Source organism: Mesoplodon bidens (assembly GCF_964165515.1).
Source record: "Mesoplodon bidens genome assembly, chromosome: 13".
In the NCBI taxonomy this organism is placed as follows: Eukaryota; Metazoa; Chordata; class Mammalia; order Artiodactyla; family Ziphiidae; genus Mesoplodon; species Mesoplodon bidens.
Window position 1 is genome coordinate 23,252,287 of NC_138169.1, and position 14,738 is coordinate 23,267,024.

At 44.3% G+C, this 14,738-nt stretch overlaps 1 protein-coding gene across 4 annotated transcripts in view; it reads right to left on the reverse strand.

Moving 5' to 3' along the window:
* Positions 1-11,758: 11,758 nt before the first annotated feature.
* Positions 11,759-14,738, reverse strand: part of THOC5 (THO complex subunit 5) — a 31,588-nt gene continuing 28,608 nt past the window's right edge. For all 4 annotated transcript variants that reach the window (XM_081253328.1, XM_081253325.1, XM_081253326.1 and 1 more), the window contains one exon: positions 11,759-12,140. In XM_081253328.1, coding sequence (XP_081109454.1) covers positions 12,077-12,140 — 64 coding nt within the window. In that variant the 3' untranslated portion in view covers positions 11,759-12,076. The remainder of the gene's footprint in view (positions 12,141-14,738) is intronic.

The window sequence follows — 14,738 nt, forward strand, 5'->3', positions numbered from 1 at the left end:
ATTATAACACATTAGTCAAATCAACAGGTAACAATATTTACATAAAAAATAACAAAAGCAATGAATATGGATTATACCAAAAAGCAAGACAAAAAATGGGAAAGGGAAAATGGAGTGTGTAATTGACAAAAATACTCATCTCTTATACTCCTCTGGAGAAAATGCTTAATATTTATAAATGAAAAGAAAGACTGAGAAACTATCACAGACTAGAGGAGACTAAGATGACATAATGACACAGGGCAATGTGGAACCCTGGACTGGATCCTGGAACATTCGTGGAAAACACGGTGACCTCCAAATAAAGTTTGTAATTCAGTTAATAGTAATGTACCAACATTAATTTTAATTTTAGTTTTGACAAATGTACCATGATCATGTAAGATTGTTAACATGAGATGGAGCTGGGTGAGGACATTCAGGAGCTCTCTATGCTGTCTTTGCAACTTTTCAGTAAATTTAAAATTACTTCAAAATAAAAAGTTTAAGAAAAAAGTTTAAGATATATCAATAAATTGTATATTTAAATAAAAGTTTAAGATATATCAATAAGTTGTATATGATTAAAAACATGGAGGTAGGGCTTCCCTGGTGGCACAGTGGTTGAGAGTCTGCCTGCCGATGCAGGGGACGCGGGTTCGTGCCCCGGTCTGGGAAGATCCCACGTGCCGTGGAGTGGCTGGGCCCGTGAGCCATGGCCACTGAGCCTGCGTGTCCGGAGACTGTGCTCCGCAATGGGAGAGGCCACAACAGTGAGAGGCCCGCGTACCGCAAAAAACAAAAAACAAAAAGCAAAACAAAACAAAAGACATGGAGGTAAATACCAAAACCTAAGAGCTATGGTTGAAAATAAGAATAGGGACTTCCCTGGCAGCCCAGTGGTTAAGACTTCGATTTCCAGTGCAGGGGGTGTGGGTTCGATCCCTGGTCAGGGAGCTAAGATCCCACATGTCTCCCTGCCAATAAACCGAAACATAAAACAGAAGCAATAGTGTCACAAATTCAATAAAGACTTAAAAAAAAAGAAAGAAAATAAGAATAGATGGGGGTTGGGAAGAGAAGGCAAAGGCCCCTGTATATTACTATAAGTAAATCATAGCCAGTCAAAGCAAATAGGGACCCAAATAGCATCTAGTCCAATCCCATTATACAGATGAGGAAATTGAGGCCAGAGAGACAGGAGCCTGCCTAAGGCCCAACAGCCAGTTGGTAGCAGAGCTACATTTTCCTATTTGTTTTATAGAGAAAACATGAATTACATGGATATTAATTTTCTTAAGAATCTGATTTTTTAATAAATTATCCTCAGTGACCCTTACTTAGAAAATCTACATTTTCTCAGTTTTGAAACCACAGGGAAGACATGAAAGGTATTAGACCTACAAGGGCTCTCTCTCATGAATCATTGTCTCAGCTGATGTCCACAGAAGAAAAGACGGGACTTGTCCAGACTAGAATCCATGGTCACCACTTACTGAGCATCCCCAAGGACTGGGCCCTGGACTGTACACTTTATGTCCACAGTCTAAAACAGCCAGCCCAATGAAGTGAGCACTATTGAACCTGCATTTCTCAGTTGAGGAAACTGAGGCTCAGAGAAGCAGACCTTGCCCAAAGTCCAGAGCTAGGAAGAGGTGGAGCGTGGATTTAAATTCAGGCCTGTCTGACCACAGAACCCAGGCTCATCCTTACTCTGCCATCCTGCCTCCATCCTCTCCAGGGACATATTACATGGCCACCCCTAAACCAGATGCTGAAGGTATTTAGAATGCCAAAAGCTCCAGCCCTCCTTGATGATATCATTCTCATGGTGGCCCTAAGTGGCACAGGCAGGGCAGAAGGATCTGACCAGGATGCCCCTCCTTTTTTGCCCTAACTGGACGTGTACCCAATGCTGTAGGCAGGATTCGCTGGCCAGGTACCAACCAGACTGACTTTAACCATCTGCCAAACAAAATCATCCTCCCTCTGGGAGGATAACAAACCTTAGGAAAAACCAATAGAGTCAATTTGCTATGGAATTGCTTGTCAGATGTTAGAGGCCTGGGGGACAGAGACGAAATGTGGAAGGAGCTGACTGCTTTAGGATGTGCCCTTCCTGTTGGTTAGCTGTTGGCTCTGCAGATACAGCTGAGCTGATGAAAACCATCCTTCATTTTTTCCCCAGGGGGATTGCTTCAGAAAGAAGAGGTTAGGTTCTGTCTATAACAATAAACAACTACATCTCGGTGGCTTAACACAAAGAAAGCATCTTTCTCACTTATGTTATACACTCTGGGTAGGTCGGCAGGGGTCTCTGTTCGTAATGGTCATTCAAAGACCAAGCTAATAGGGGATCCATCTAGACCCAGGTTTCCAAGTTCACCAAGGCAGGGGCGAGAGGATGTAGCAAACCACGCACAGGCTCTTAAAACTTCTACCTAGAAGTGACACAGGTCTCTTCTGACAACATTTCATCAGCCAAAGCAATCCACACAGTTATATCTAACATCAGAGGGGATGGGCAGAGCAGTCCTACCAAGTGCCTGGAGGGAGGAGAGTAGGGACTCTTTTAGGGGGAATCAAACAGAATCAAGCCAGTTTAAGCAAAATACTTGCTACTGATAATAATGATTGATATAACATATTAGCTTACATAACCAAGGAGTTCAAGAAGGTTGACTTGCTTCAGATACAGCTAGAGCCAGGGGAATTCTCAAATAATGTTCCCCAAGATCCTGTCACTCGTTTCTTCATCTCTCAGCTGTCTCCTTTTGTGTAGGCTTCATTCTCAGGCAGGACCTCTCCATGTGGTCTCCAGAAGCTTCAGGCTTACATCCCACCTGTTTAGGAAACTTGGGGGGAAAAAAGAACTCTTTTTCAATATTCCAGGAAAAGTCCAGGGGTTGATTCTCGTTGGGCCCCTCAAACTGAAACTGAGAGTTTGTGAGGTGTGGTTCCAAAAGAAAGTTAGAGGATGGTTAGCAGAAAAAAAGGAGTGGATGCTGGGCAGCAACAATGATAACTGTCCACAGTGGCTTGAGTGCTTGTAGCAGAAGATCCAAATAGGCAGTAATACCCAGTGTTTGTGGGTGTGCAGAGAAACTTGAACTTTCTGACACTAATGATTGGAATGAAAATTGACAAAACCTTCCTGGAAGGCAACATAATGAGACATATCAAAAGCCTTAAAAGCTTAGACACTCTAACCAAAGTTTGCCACTTTTAGGAATGTATCCTAAATAATCATGTCTGTACAGAAATATTCAAATACAAAATATATTCACTTCGCTTTATGTTTTGGAAAAATGGAAAATACTCTGAATATACAATAGGAGATTGGCTAAATAAATTAAATTACCTCTATTTTTAAAAATATTTATTTATTTATTGTTTATTTTTATTTATTTTGGCTGTGCCAGGTCTTAGTTGCAGCATGCAGGTTCTTTTAGTTGCGGCATGTGGACTTCTTAGTTGTAGCATGCATGTGGGATCTAGTTCCCCAACCAGGGATCAAACCCTGGACCCCTGCATTGGGAGCATGGAGTCTTACCCACTGGACCACCAGGGAAGTCCCTAAATTACCTCTATATTAGTAAACATGTTGCTGCAGAAAAGAAACAAGTTTTTAATTTTAAAAGTAATTTATATCAATGAGACCTAACAGATATCTATAGAACACTGCATGCAACAACAGTAGAATACACATTTCTTCTCCAGTGCACATGGAACATTCTCCAGGACAGATCATGTATCTTAGGCCATAAACAAGCCTCAATAAATTTAAAAGGATTGAAAATGGAGGGACTTCCCTGGTGGTCCAGTGGTTAAGACTCTGAGCTCCCAATGCAGGGGACCCAGGTTCGATCCCTGGTCAGGGACCTAGATCCCACATGCCGCAGCTAAAGAGCCCACATGCCGCAATGAAGATCCCGCATGCAGCCACTAAGGCCCGACACAGCAAAATAAATAAATAAATATTTTACAAAATAAAAATAAAATAAAAATGGGAGATAACAAGTGTTGGTGAGAACGTGGAGAAAATGGAAACCTTGTATCATACATTGCTGATAGGAATGTGAAATGGTGTAGCCGCTGTGGAAAGCAGTTTGGTGGGTCTTCAAAAAGATAAACATAGAATTAGTATGTAACTGAGAAATTTCACTGCTAGCTATATACTCAAAAGAACTGAAAACAGATACTCAAACAAAAATATACACACATGTTCATAGCAGAACTATTCACAACAGCCAAAAGGTAGAAACAGCCTAAATTCCCATCAATGGCTAAATAAATAGAAAGCAGACTGGTGGATGCCAGGAACTGGAGATAGGGAGAAATAGGGATTGACTGCCTATTGGGTACAGGGTTTCCTCTTTGGGTGATGGAAATGTTTTGGGATAGGTAGAGGTGATGGTTGCACAACATTGTGAATGTACTAAATGCCACTGGATGGTTCACTTTAAAGTGGTTAATTTATGTTACGTGAATTTCACCTCTATTCACTCGATATAAAAAAAATTTTTATTGTAGGAAAATACACATAAAATTCACCATTAGTGACATTTAGTATAGTCACAATGTTGTACAATTATTACTACTATCTAGTTCCAGAACTTTTCAATATTCCAAAAGGATACCTCTTACCCATTAAGCAGTCTTTCCCATTTCCCCCTCCCCCCAGCCCCTGGAAACCACTAATCTGCTTTCTGTCTCTATGGATTTATATATTCTGGACATTTCCTATAAATAGAATCATACAATATGTGACCTCTGGTGTCTGGCTTCTTTCTGAGAAGTCTACCCTGCAGGTTGTAATACCCAGATGAGGGAGATACAGGGATGGAGGGATTTTTGTTGCTGCTATGGTTTTTGCTAACACCTGGAGATTCCTTAACAGTTATATATATATGAATGTCAGCCTTAAATAGTACATTAATGATTATAAAAATAACTTCCTGCCTTTCTTGCTATCCCAAATCTGTTTACTCATTGAATTTAACACCATTTTACCTTAATCTTCTCCTTACAGACTATAAGCTTTATGTGTTAATTCATTCAAGAGATATATATTTTTAAATTAATTAATTTATTTTTGGCTGCGTTGGGTCTTCGTTGTGCGCACGGGCTTTCTCTAGTTGCGACTAGCAGGGGCTACTCTTCTTTGCAGTGCGCAGGCTTCTCATTGCAGTGGCTTCTCTTATTGCGGAGCACAGGCTCTAGGCACACAGGCTTCAGTAGTTGTGGCTCGTGGGCTCTAGAGAGGAGGCTCAGTAGTTGTGGTGCATGGGCTTAGTTGCTCCGTGGCATGTGGGATCTTCCTGGACCAGGGCTCGAACCCGTGTCCCGGGCATTGGCAGGCAGATTCTTAACCACTGTGCCACCAGGGAAGCCCCTCAAGAGATATTTATTGATCTCCTACTGTACCCACCTTGGGCAAGATCCTGGAGATATAGAAGTGAGCAAGATAGAAGTGTGTTCTGCCTTTTCTGGAGCCTGCAGTCTAGTAGGAGAACAAATACAGAAGAGTAAACACAAAGGGTTACGTAATAAAATTGGTTGTATGTTGCATTCTTGTGGGTCTCTGTTGGCTTTTGCCACTCTAGCTTCCATTTTCTCTTTTACTGATAAAAAGAGAAACCACATGTCCCCACTCTCAGGCCATGTAGTAGGGTGAATTATGATCCCCCAAAGATGTCTAAGTCCTAATCCCTGGAATTTGCCTATGTGATTAAGTCAAGGATTTTGAGATGGGAGATTACCCTGGATTACCTGGATGGGCCCAATGTCATCACAAGGCTCCTTATTAGAGGGAGCAGGAGTCAGAGGAGAAAGTGATGTGATGATGGAAGCAGAGATTGGAGTGATGCACTTTGAAGATGGAGGAAGGGACCACAAGCCAAGTAAAACAGGAAGCTAGCTCTAGAAGCTGGAAAAAGCAAGGAAATAGATTCCCTCCTGGAGCCCCCAGCCCTGCCAAAATATTGACTTTAGCCCAGTGAAATTGATTTTGCACTTCTGGCTTCCAAAATAGTAAGAGAATAAATCGGTGTTGTTTTTAGGCCACCAAGTTAGTGGTAATTTGTTACAGCAGCCATAGAAACCTAATATAGGCCACATGGTTTGGGTGACCCCATGTACCCAGAACTCAGAGATGCACATGTTCCAGGCATTGCGGATCATATGCTATCCCCTGGCCTCTGTGATTAGTTCACAGATTCACATGTCATGCAAGTTTATCCAATGAGAGCCAATTCCAATGATATTGTGGGAGCTGTTGGTGCAGAAAAGCCTTACCAAAGGCTACCCCGAGAACAAATAGAAGCAGAGAAGACAGCACCTTGGAATTACTGCCAGTGTTCAAGTGACAATGACACGGTTTGAACAGCTGAATCGAGCCATGCCTGAAGTCTTCCTCTGTGGGACTTCTTAGTTACCTGGGTCAATGAATTCTCTCTTTTGCTTAAAAATAAAAAAACAAACAAAAAAACAACTATAATGAATGCAATTTTTTAGTTATTCTATCAGCAAAAATCCAAAAGTTTAATAATATTTTGGTGAGGCTGTGGAGAAACTAGTCCTCTCATAGGTTGCTGGTGGGAACATAAGCTGGTATATCTCTCATGGAAGAGAATTGGGAAATATCCTTCCAAATTATGAAAACATAGACCCTCTACTCTGGTATTTCTACTTTTGAAAGTTTAACCTACAGATGTATTAGCATATGGGTGAAATGGCTCTGTGCACAGGTTATTTACTAAAGCAAAGATTGGTAACCAAATATCCATTAAGATGACTAAATAAATTATAATACATCCATTCAATGGAATATTATGCAGCTCTAAAAAAGAACAAGGATGGGCTTCCCTGGTGGCGCAGTGGTTGAGAGTCCGCCTGCCGATGCAGGCGACACGGGTTCGTGCCCTGGTCCAGGAAGATCCCACATGCCGCGGAGTGGCTGGGCCCGTGAGCCATGGCCGCTGAGCCTGCGCATCTGGAGCCTGTGCTCCGCAGCGGAAGAGGCCAGCGTTCCGCAAAAAAAAAAAAAAAAAAAAAGAACAAGGAAACTTTGTATCTCTGTACTGATAAGGAAAGATATCCAAGATATGAAAAAAAATCAAGATGCATATAGTATGATATTTGTGTGCAAAAATAATTGTGTTTGCTTAAAGAATTTGAAAGGATACAAAAGAAACTAAGCAACTTGGTTGCCTATTTGTGAGGGAGATGGGAACTAGGCAGGTGGGGGATAAGATTGGTAGTGAAACCTTTCACTGTATTTCACTTCTTATGCTTTCTGGTTTTTGAAGCTTGTGAATGTATTACTTATTCTAAAAATTAAATTAAAAAAACCCAATGTGTACACTGTGATCCAAGTTTAGTAAGAAAATATATAAATGTGTATGAAATCAGAAAATAGAAAACATCTAGCCTGTAAGTGGTTATTCTGGATACAGTGGGAAGTAAATATTGTACTGGTTCTGTGGAATCAGGGAAGGAATAGCATAATTTCAGGGTCTACCGACTCTCTGATTGCCAGGACATGTGCCCCAACAGCCATTTTAAACCAGTTGCTCACCCAAACTGTCACATATTTTAACTCAAGCTGTTGTTACATCCCAGCACATGGGTGAGTGGTTGGATTTTAAGACTTTCTGTAGGACTTTACATTTCAACTTGTTAGACTGGGTCCATCTTTGAAATATTTTGGGACCCCCATCCATTCACTCATTTCACAAATACTCTGAGGGTCCTTCTCCACCAGCCCCACTGGGGAGTGCTGGGGTTTCCTTTCACACCTTAGGTCATCTGCAGAGGTGGGGGAAAGCCAAGTTAGAACAAGATGTGGTGAGAGCCCAGGAAGTTGAGGTGATCCTCTGGTGGGGACCAGGACACAGGCCCACAGACAGCAGGGAACAGATGCATGGCTAACGGGCTGTGGTTGGCCTAGTGTGACAGGTAATGAGAGCCTGACTCCAGCTGAGGACAGAGCCCAGCTTGGCCACTGACTGGTGGACATGCGGCCGAAAAGGAGGGACAGGGCCAGAGAGAGCGAGGTTTCCAGAGCCTGGGAACCCTCCAGCAGGGGAAAGGGCATCAGAAAGGTAAGGCCTTCCTCACTCAGGAGGCCTCTTCTCCAGGCGGAAACCTGGAGGCAGAGACAAGAATCGCTCCCCTGAAGCAGCTGCATAGCACAGGGAGATCAGCTCGGTGCTTTGTGACCACCTAGAGGGGTGGGATAGGGAGGTTGGAAGGGAGGGAGACGCAAGAGGGAAGAGATATGGGAACATATGTATATGTATAACTGACTCACTTTGTTATAAAGCAGAAACTAACACACGATTGTAAAGCAATTATACTCCAATAAAGATGTAAAAGAAAAAAAAAATCGCTCCCCTTTACTGAGCGGTGCTTGGTGTTGGCACAGTGCTGAGTTGATTCTTAATTCCCACAACCACCCTGGGAGAAAGGCTGACTGTCACCTCTAGTTGCAGATGAGGACTCCTGAGGCTTCGAGTGATTCATGCAATCTGCCCAGGGTACACAGCCGCTCAGGGGTGGGACAGGACCCAGCTGGTGGGTCTGACACCAGGCTGTAACTCTTGACCACTACAGTACTCTTGGTGTACTTGTGTTGCTGAAATGAATAAATGGCCCAGAAAGAGCGCCAGCCTGAAGCTACGTTGAGCCTGAAGCTACTCTTGTGGAAAGGAAAGCCTTGGAGGCAGACAGACCTCGCTGCGCTCGCATCCTGGGTGGGCAGCTCAAGAATCCTGTGAGCAACGGACAAGTCATTTAACCCTCTGAGTCTCAGTTTCCTCATCTGTAAACATGAAGGGAATATGTACCCTTGGCAGCATGCAGTAATTAAATAGGACAGTGAATGTAAAATCATGACTAGCACAGGGCCTGACCCAAAGTCGATGCTTGACATCTGAGCTCAACAGAGAGGCTGCTGAACACCATGGAAAGGCCAGAGTTGGGGCTACAGAGACAGGGAGAAAGTTCCTTTGGAAGCCTGGCAGCTCTGCGCCATCCATGGATACAGCTTTTAGCTTTGTTTCCCCAGAGTGATCATCAGCTATGCCCTTAAAATAAAAGGGGTCTTTGGATTTATTTGCAGAGAAAACAATTAGGGGAGGGCAAGCTTGGAAAAAGGGAGAGGCTAGGAGACACAGAGACATCAAGAATATGGGTAGTAGCTTTAAAAAGGCAAGGAACCTGGGCTGAGTCCCAGGTGTGGGAGGATGACAGAAGAGGGCTGCCATCTGGGACGTGCCCCAGCCAAGGCCAAGGCCAAGGCTGAAGAGGAAGCTTTGAGGTCCTCCCAAGCCAGGCCCCTTCCCCCTAATCTGCCCACTGTTGACACAAAAGGCTCAGTTCAGTAGCTCAAGGGGCTAGATTGTCTTGGGCTTCTCACTAGTTTTAAAACCTTACTCCTTAAGGCCAAAGGATTCTTTTGTTCAGCTTGTTCCTTTCAAGAGGGAAAATCTCTTCTGGAGGGCGACAGGCCCTGATATCCTCTTCCCAGGAAGCAGAGCCTCCTCCCAGCCCTCACAAGCTGTCTTTGCAACCTTGTCCCAGCTCTCCGAGACGAGCTTGTGTGCTGAGTCAGTTTGGCCGCCTTCCAGCCAAGAAGACAGTGGAGGCTGCAATGCAGGGGCCATTAAAGGAACTATTTTTAGGCCCCATTTCAATCTTATTCAGCACGGGCCGTGAGATGCTAGGCTTGAAAGTGGCCAGACCAAGGGGATGCTGGCAGAGACAGAGTCCCAGGCAAGTAGGTCAGGGAAAAGACAAAGAAATCTCACTATGGGAGAGAAAGAAGCTCCCAGAGGTTCATCTTGCTGTCTGTCCAAGTTGCAGGAGACAGAAGAGGGGAGCTTTTCACAGAGAATCAGCCCTCCTGCATTACCTGAGGAGTCACCAAGAAAAATGAGGAAAGTACAGCGACTTCCAAAAAGAGACTAGGGCAACATGCACCTGGGGAGCTCATTAAAAATATACCTCTCCGGCTCATCTTAGGTCATCTGAGTCCGAATATTAGAGTGGGGATGTATGTTTCCAACCTACTCCCAGGGTAGGTGACTCTCACACACAATGAAGTTCAAGGACCTGAGGGCTGGAGAGTATCTAGGTCTAGAATTCAAAGGAATGATCCAGACTGAGGGGAAGGAAAGGCACAGGTGGTGGTGGTTATTTAACAACCCCCAGAGGTGCCATTTTCCTTTCCTCACTGGGCTCAGGCTTCCACCTATGAAGTGCATGGTCCTGGCAGGACTAGGAGTCTCTTTGTTCTGCCTCAGAAAATCCTTGCCACAGGGATGCTCAGTGGTCAGCTGAGAGGACAGGAAGAAACGGCTTTCATACCAGAGGTCCACGTTATCCAAGGGTAACCATTAAAATTCCATCTAGGATGAATACATGTACATTGGGAACCAAACTTCAAAGCATGTTTTGGGAGGAAAAAAATCCATTTGATTGGGACTGTCACAGAAAACAAAGTTTATGTATATTGAAAGCTGCTAAGAGAATAGATCTTCAAAGTTCTTACCCCCAAGCCCATCCCCCCCATATCTATGTGAGGTGATGGATGTGTTAACTAACCTTATTGTGGTAATCATTTCACAATACATCATCTATCAAATCATCCCTTCGTACACACCTTAAACTTACAGAATGTTATATGTCAATTATATTTCGACAGAGCTGGAAAAATAAAATTTATTTCATTTTGTAATTAGCAAATTTCAGATTATACTTGCAACTGTGTAATAATTTTTCAATATTTTCACATCTTTATATCTTATTCCTTAAAATGAATTAAGAGTTGAGGATTGACTTTTTGGTGGGGGACGGGGTATAATTTTTCTGACAAAGCTGTCCAAGAACACTCTATGCTATCCTTCGTTTTGTTTGACTTTTGCAGAATTTTAAAGAAGATAATTTTTCAAACATTTTAAAGGCTGTTATCTATTTCCACATTTTTTAACATCTTTATTGGAGTATAATTGCTTTACAGTGCTGTGTTAGTTTGTGCTTTACAACAAAGTGAATCAGCTATACATATACATATATCCCCGTATCTCCTCCCTCTTGCGTCTCCCTCCCATCCTCCCTATCCCATCCCTCTAGGTGGTCACAAAGCACCAAGCTGATCTCCCTGTGCTATGCAGCTACTTCCCACTAGCTGTCTATTTTACATTTGGTCACAGGACTTCTCTTAATCCTTTGAGAGTCAAACCATTATTTTTTGAGGTACCTATCATGTCATCACCATGAAGTCTCTCCTCAGATGTCACCTGGTCGCACTCTGCCAGAGCATCACTGGACAGTAGATCTGCATGTGATTCTCCAACATCACTCTCATCAACTTCATGAAATCCTGTAAGATTTACAATTATTCTTTGGGATGTATTTGCCTGTTTCCGTTGCATTGTCAGATGATTATTAACAGCCACCAATCAGGAGAATTTGGCCATCAGAGACAGTGACAAGGTCCAGTGGAAAGAGTGAGGGGAAGGGGGAAAATGAGCTTTTGCTTTTTGTGCTATGCGACTTTGGCTTCCCCTGCCACCTGCTAACAGCAGGGACTTAGCATAACAAATACCAAGATAATGAGGACCTGCCAAAGCAAGGTGAATTGTTCTCACTCTGCTTTTCTTGGCCACCTAGGGAAAGCCTATCCACACATGCTCTTTCACATTGTGCCTCAGCTCCCACCTGCCCATCCAGACTGCAAAGCCACCCCTTCTTCCCTAAGGAGACACAAAGGCCACATGGTCAGGTGACACTTTAATAGGCTAGAAATAGAAAACATGTGCCAGGGAGATCAGCTTGGTGCTTTGTGACCACCTGGAGGGGTAGGATAGGGAGGGTGGGAGGGAGGGAAATGCAAGAGGGAAGGGATATGGGAACAGATGTATATATATATAACTGATTCACTCTGTTATAAAGCAGAAACATAATTTTAAAAAAATTAAAAAAAAATTCATCCACAAAAAAAAAACCCAAAACAGGAGCCACATGTGCGCCAGAGCAGAAAGCAGAGGCGCAGCAGTTGGGTCTGGGGGGAAACAACAGGCCGAGTGGGAGGTCAGCGATGGCTGAAGAATCCTTGAGGATGGTTATATTTAAATGGCTTCATCCTGCTGGGGCCCCTAGAGAAACAGGAGAAGGGAGAATAGTGTTAATACCATACCCTTCGGGCTGATAAAATAAATTACAATTCATCCACACAAGGGACTACTATTAGCTGTTAAGGGAAAAAAAAAAAGGAATGTTGTAAGAAAAGCAGACTGCAGAACAATATGAAAGGTGTGACGCACTTCTGAAAAAATGTCTTTATGTGCCTGCAAAGCCATGAACACAAACCTGGAAGGGCCCTCACTGACGACGTGCACTTTGGGGGACAGGGCTTGGGCACCCTCACTTTTTAGTGTTTTTACAAAACTGCTCATTGTTATTTGTTATATTTAACAACAAACATGTTTTATTTCTATGATTAAAGAAAAACCATAAAATCCTCCTTTGCAGGGAGATTCCCATGCAGGTAGGAGTCTGGGTGTGAAAAGAATCTGTATAAAGTTCCTGCCAAGAGCCACGTGCTTTATACTCACTACTTCTTAGACGCTATTTCTATCATTTTATAGATTTTAAAGATGAAGAAACAGGCTTAGGGACGTAAACTGTCTGCCCAACATTATGTGGTCAGAAAGCAGCACAGCACACACAAATTCAAAACCAGGTCTGATGCCAAAGCCTGCTGGCCACAGGCAGGCTGACAATCACAGCCAAAGCCTGGACCCTGCGAAGCTTAGGTGCTTCAGCTCCAATCCTGAGCCCCCCAAGCAAAACTTCACACAGGGTTCTTTTCCATACAACTCCACAGTGAATGACATCCAGCTAAAGGGCCTCTCATTTATCTGCCTATGACTGACATTCAATGGTAACCAGGAGGTGACACCTTGGATCTTGGTCTGAGGGAGGGTGAGAGGCAGTGTGTGGTGTGTGTGTGTGTAGGGGTGTGTGTGTGTAGGGGTGTGTGTGTGTAGGGGTGTGCAATCACTTACTTAAGGGAGGGCTTACTCTGCCTGCACTGTGCTTGGCACTTTACACGCTCCGCCTGGTTTAATTTCATCCTCCCAACAACACCTGAAGTGGATGTCATTTTAGGGATGAGGAATCTGAATCTCAGAGGGGTTAAGTACAGACCCTAATCACATAGGCTGGAGCTGCCATTTGAACCTAGGCCTTTCTGGCCCCAAAGGCTTTGCTCTTTTTTTTTCCGACCATGCCACACAGCATGTGGGATCTTAGTTCCCTGACCAGGGAACGAACCCGAGCCCCCTGCGTCAGAAGCACAGACTCTTAACCACTGGACTACCAGGGCAAGTCCCCCAAAGCCTTTGCTCCTAGCCATGACGTCATGTACCTCCCCAACATCAGAAGGGTGCAGTCATCCAGGTAAGTCTAGGCACATAGCTGATGGAGACCCCATAGCCTGAAGGTACCCGGCCACGGGAAGAGCCAGACCTTGTGTTTCCTGCGGCCCAGGCCAGCCCTTTGCAGCCCAGCCCCTTGGCCTGATCCCAGTGGTCAGCTGAATTCCAGGCCAAGAACCTCACATCCCACATCTCATCAGTCATGGAATTAATTGGATCTGAGTAGCCAAAGGAGCACCTTCCCAGAATGTCCTGCCAGAGGAGCTCAGCCTGGGAGACATACCAACCACTTCAGAAAATGGGTCCTTCGGGAACCATTAGATAACAGAATATAAACACTGGCCGTGTGAGAACTCCCACCCTGGAAATGTGCTACAGCAGGCTGGGAGTCGGGGTAAGAGCTGAGTTCTCACGCAGACACACCAGGGAAAGCAAGTCCTAGAAGGCACCAACATCTAGCCGCCAGCTCTGCCTTGTCAGCAGCCACTCCGGGGCTGCAGCTGGTTATTATCAGCTAGCATGACAAACCAGGCCAGGTGGAGGTGCCAGACGGAGGTGGGAGGATGCTGGGGCAGCTTCTAGGAGCTGAAGCTGGCTGTGTGAGAAGAAGGCAAGGGGCAGGTAAGGTACCTTTTAGACTGACAGAGAACAAAGGGATGTCCTGATTAGATACAGATGCTAGCCCTTCGCAGACACCATTCCTCCCCAACCCCTTGCCCAAAAGGGAAGGGATGCCTGAGCAGTGTGGACTCTAGAGTTCTGAAACTGGCTCTAAGAACACTAGTTAAGGGATGAAAGGGAAAGAAAGGACCCAACACCAAGGCAAAAGGAAAAGCAGCTAGCAGTGCTGTGCGTGCAGACACGCTAAATACCAAGCTGTCAGGACCTGCTGGCATTTTCTGAGCCTCTGCCTGTGCCAGGATCCATTCTGGAAGCTTTACATGAACTCTCTCTACTTCATCATGAGTTAGAAGGTAACACCTTTGAGAAAGGTTCAGAGCTGAGCTGAAGTGACTCTTCCAAAGTCACACAGCTGGTGAGCAGGAAAGCAGAGATCTGCACTTGTGTTTGTATTACTTCAAAGCTGGTTCCTTCTGTGACTCCTGACTGCCTATAGCTGCGATCCCCTGAGATGTGTGAGTACCTTAGGAAGTACAGCAGACTCTGGGGACTGGTGGGATGCATATAGTTTAAAAAGTTCATTTGGACCATGAAAAGCAAACCTACTGTTTTCCACAGAAAGTAGAGAGAGGAAAAAGAAAAAAAAAAAAAAAAGAAAGTAGAGAAAGGAAAGTTCAGTCAAATCCTCTTGCT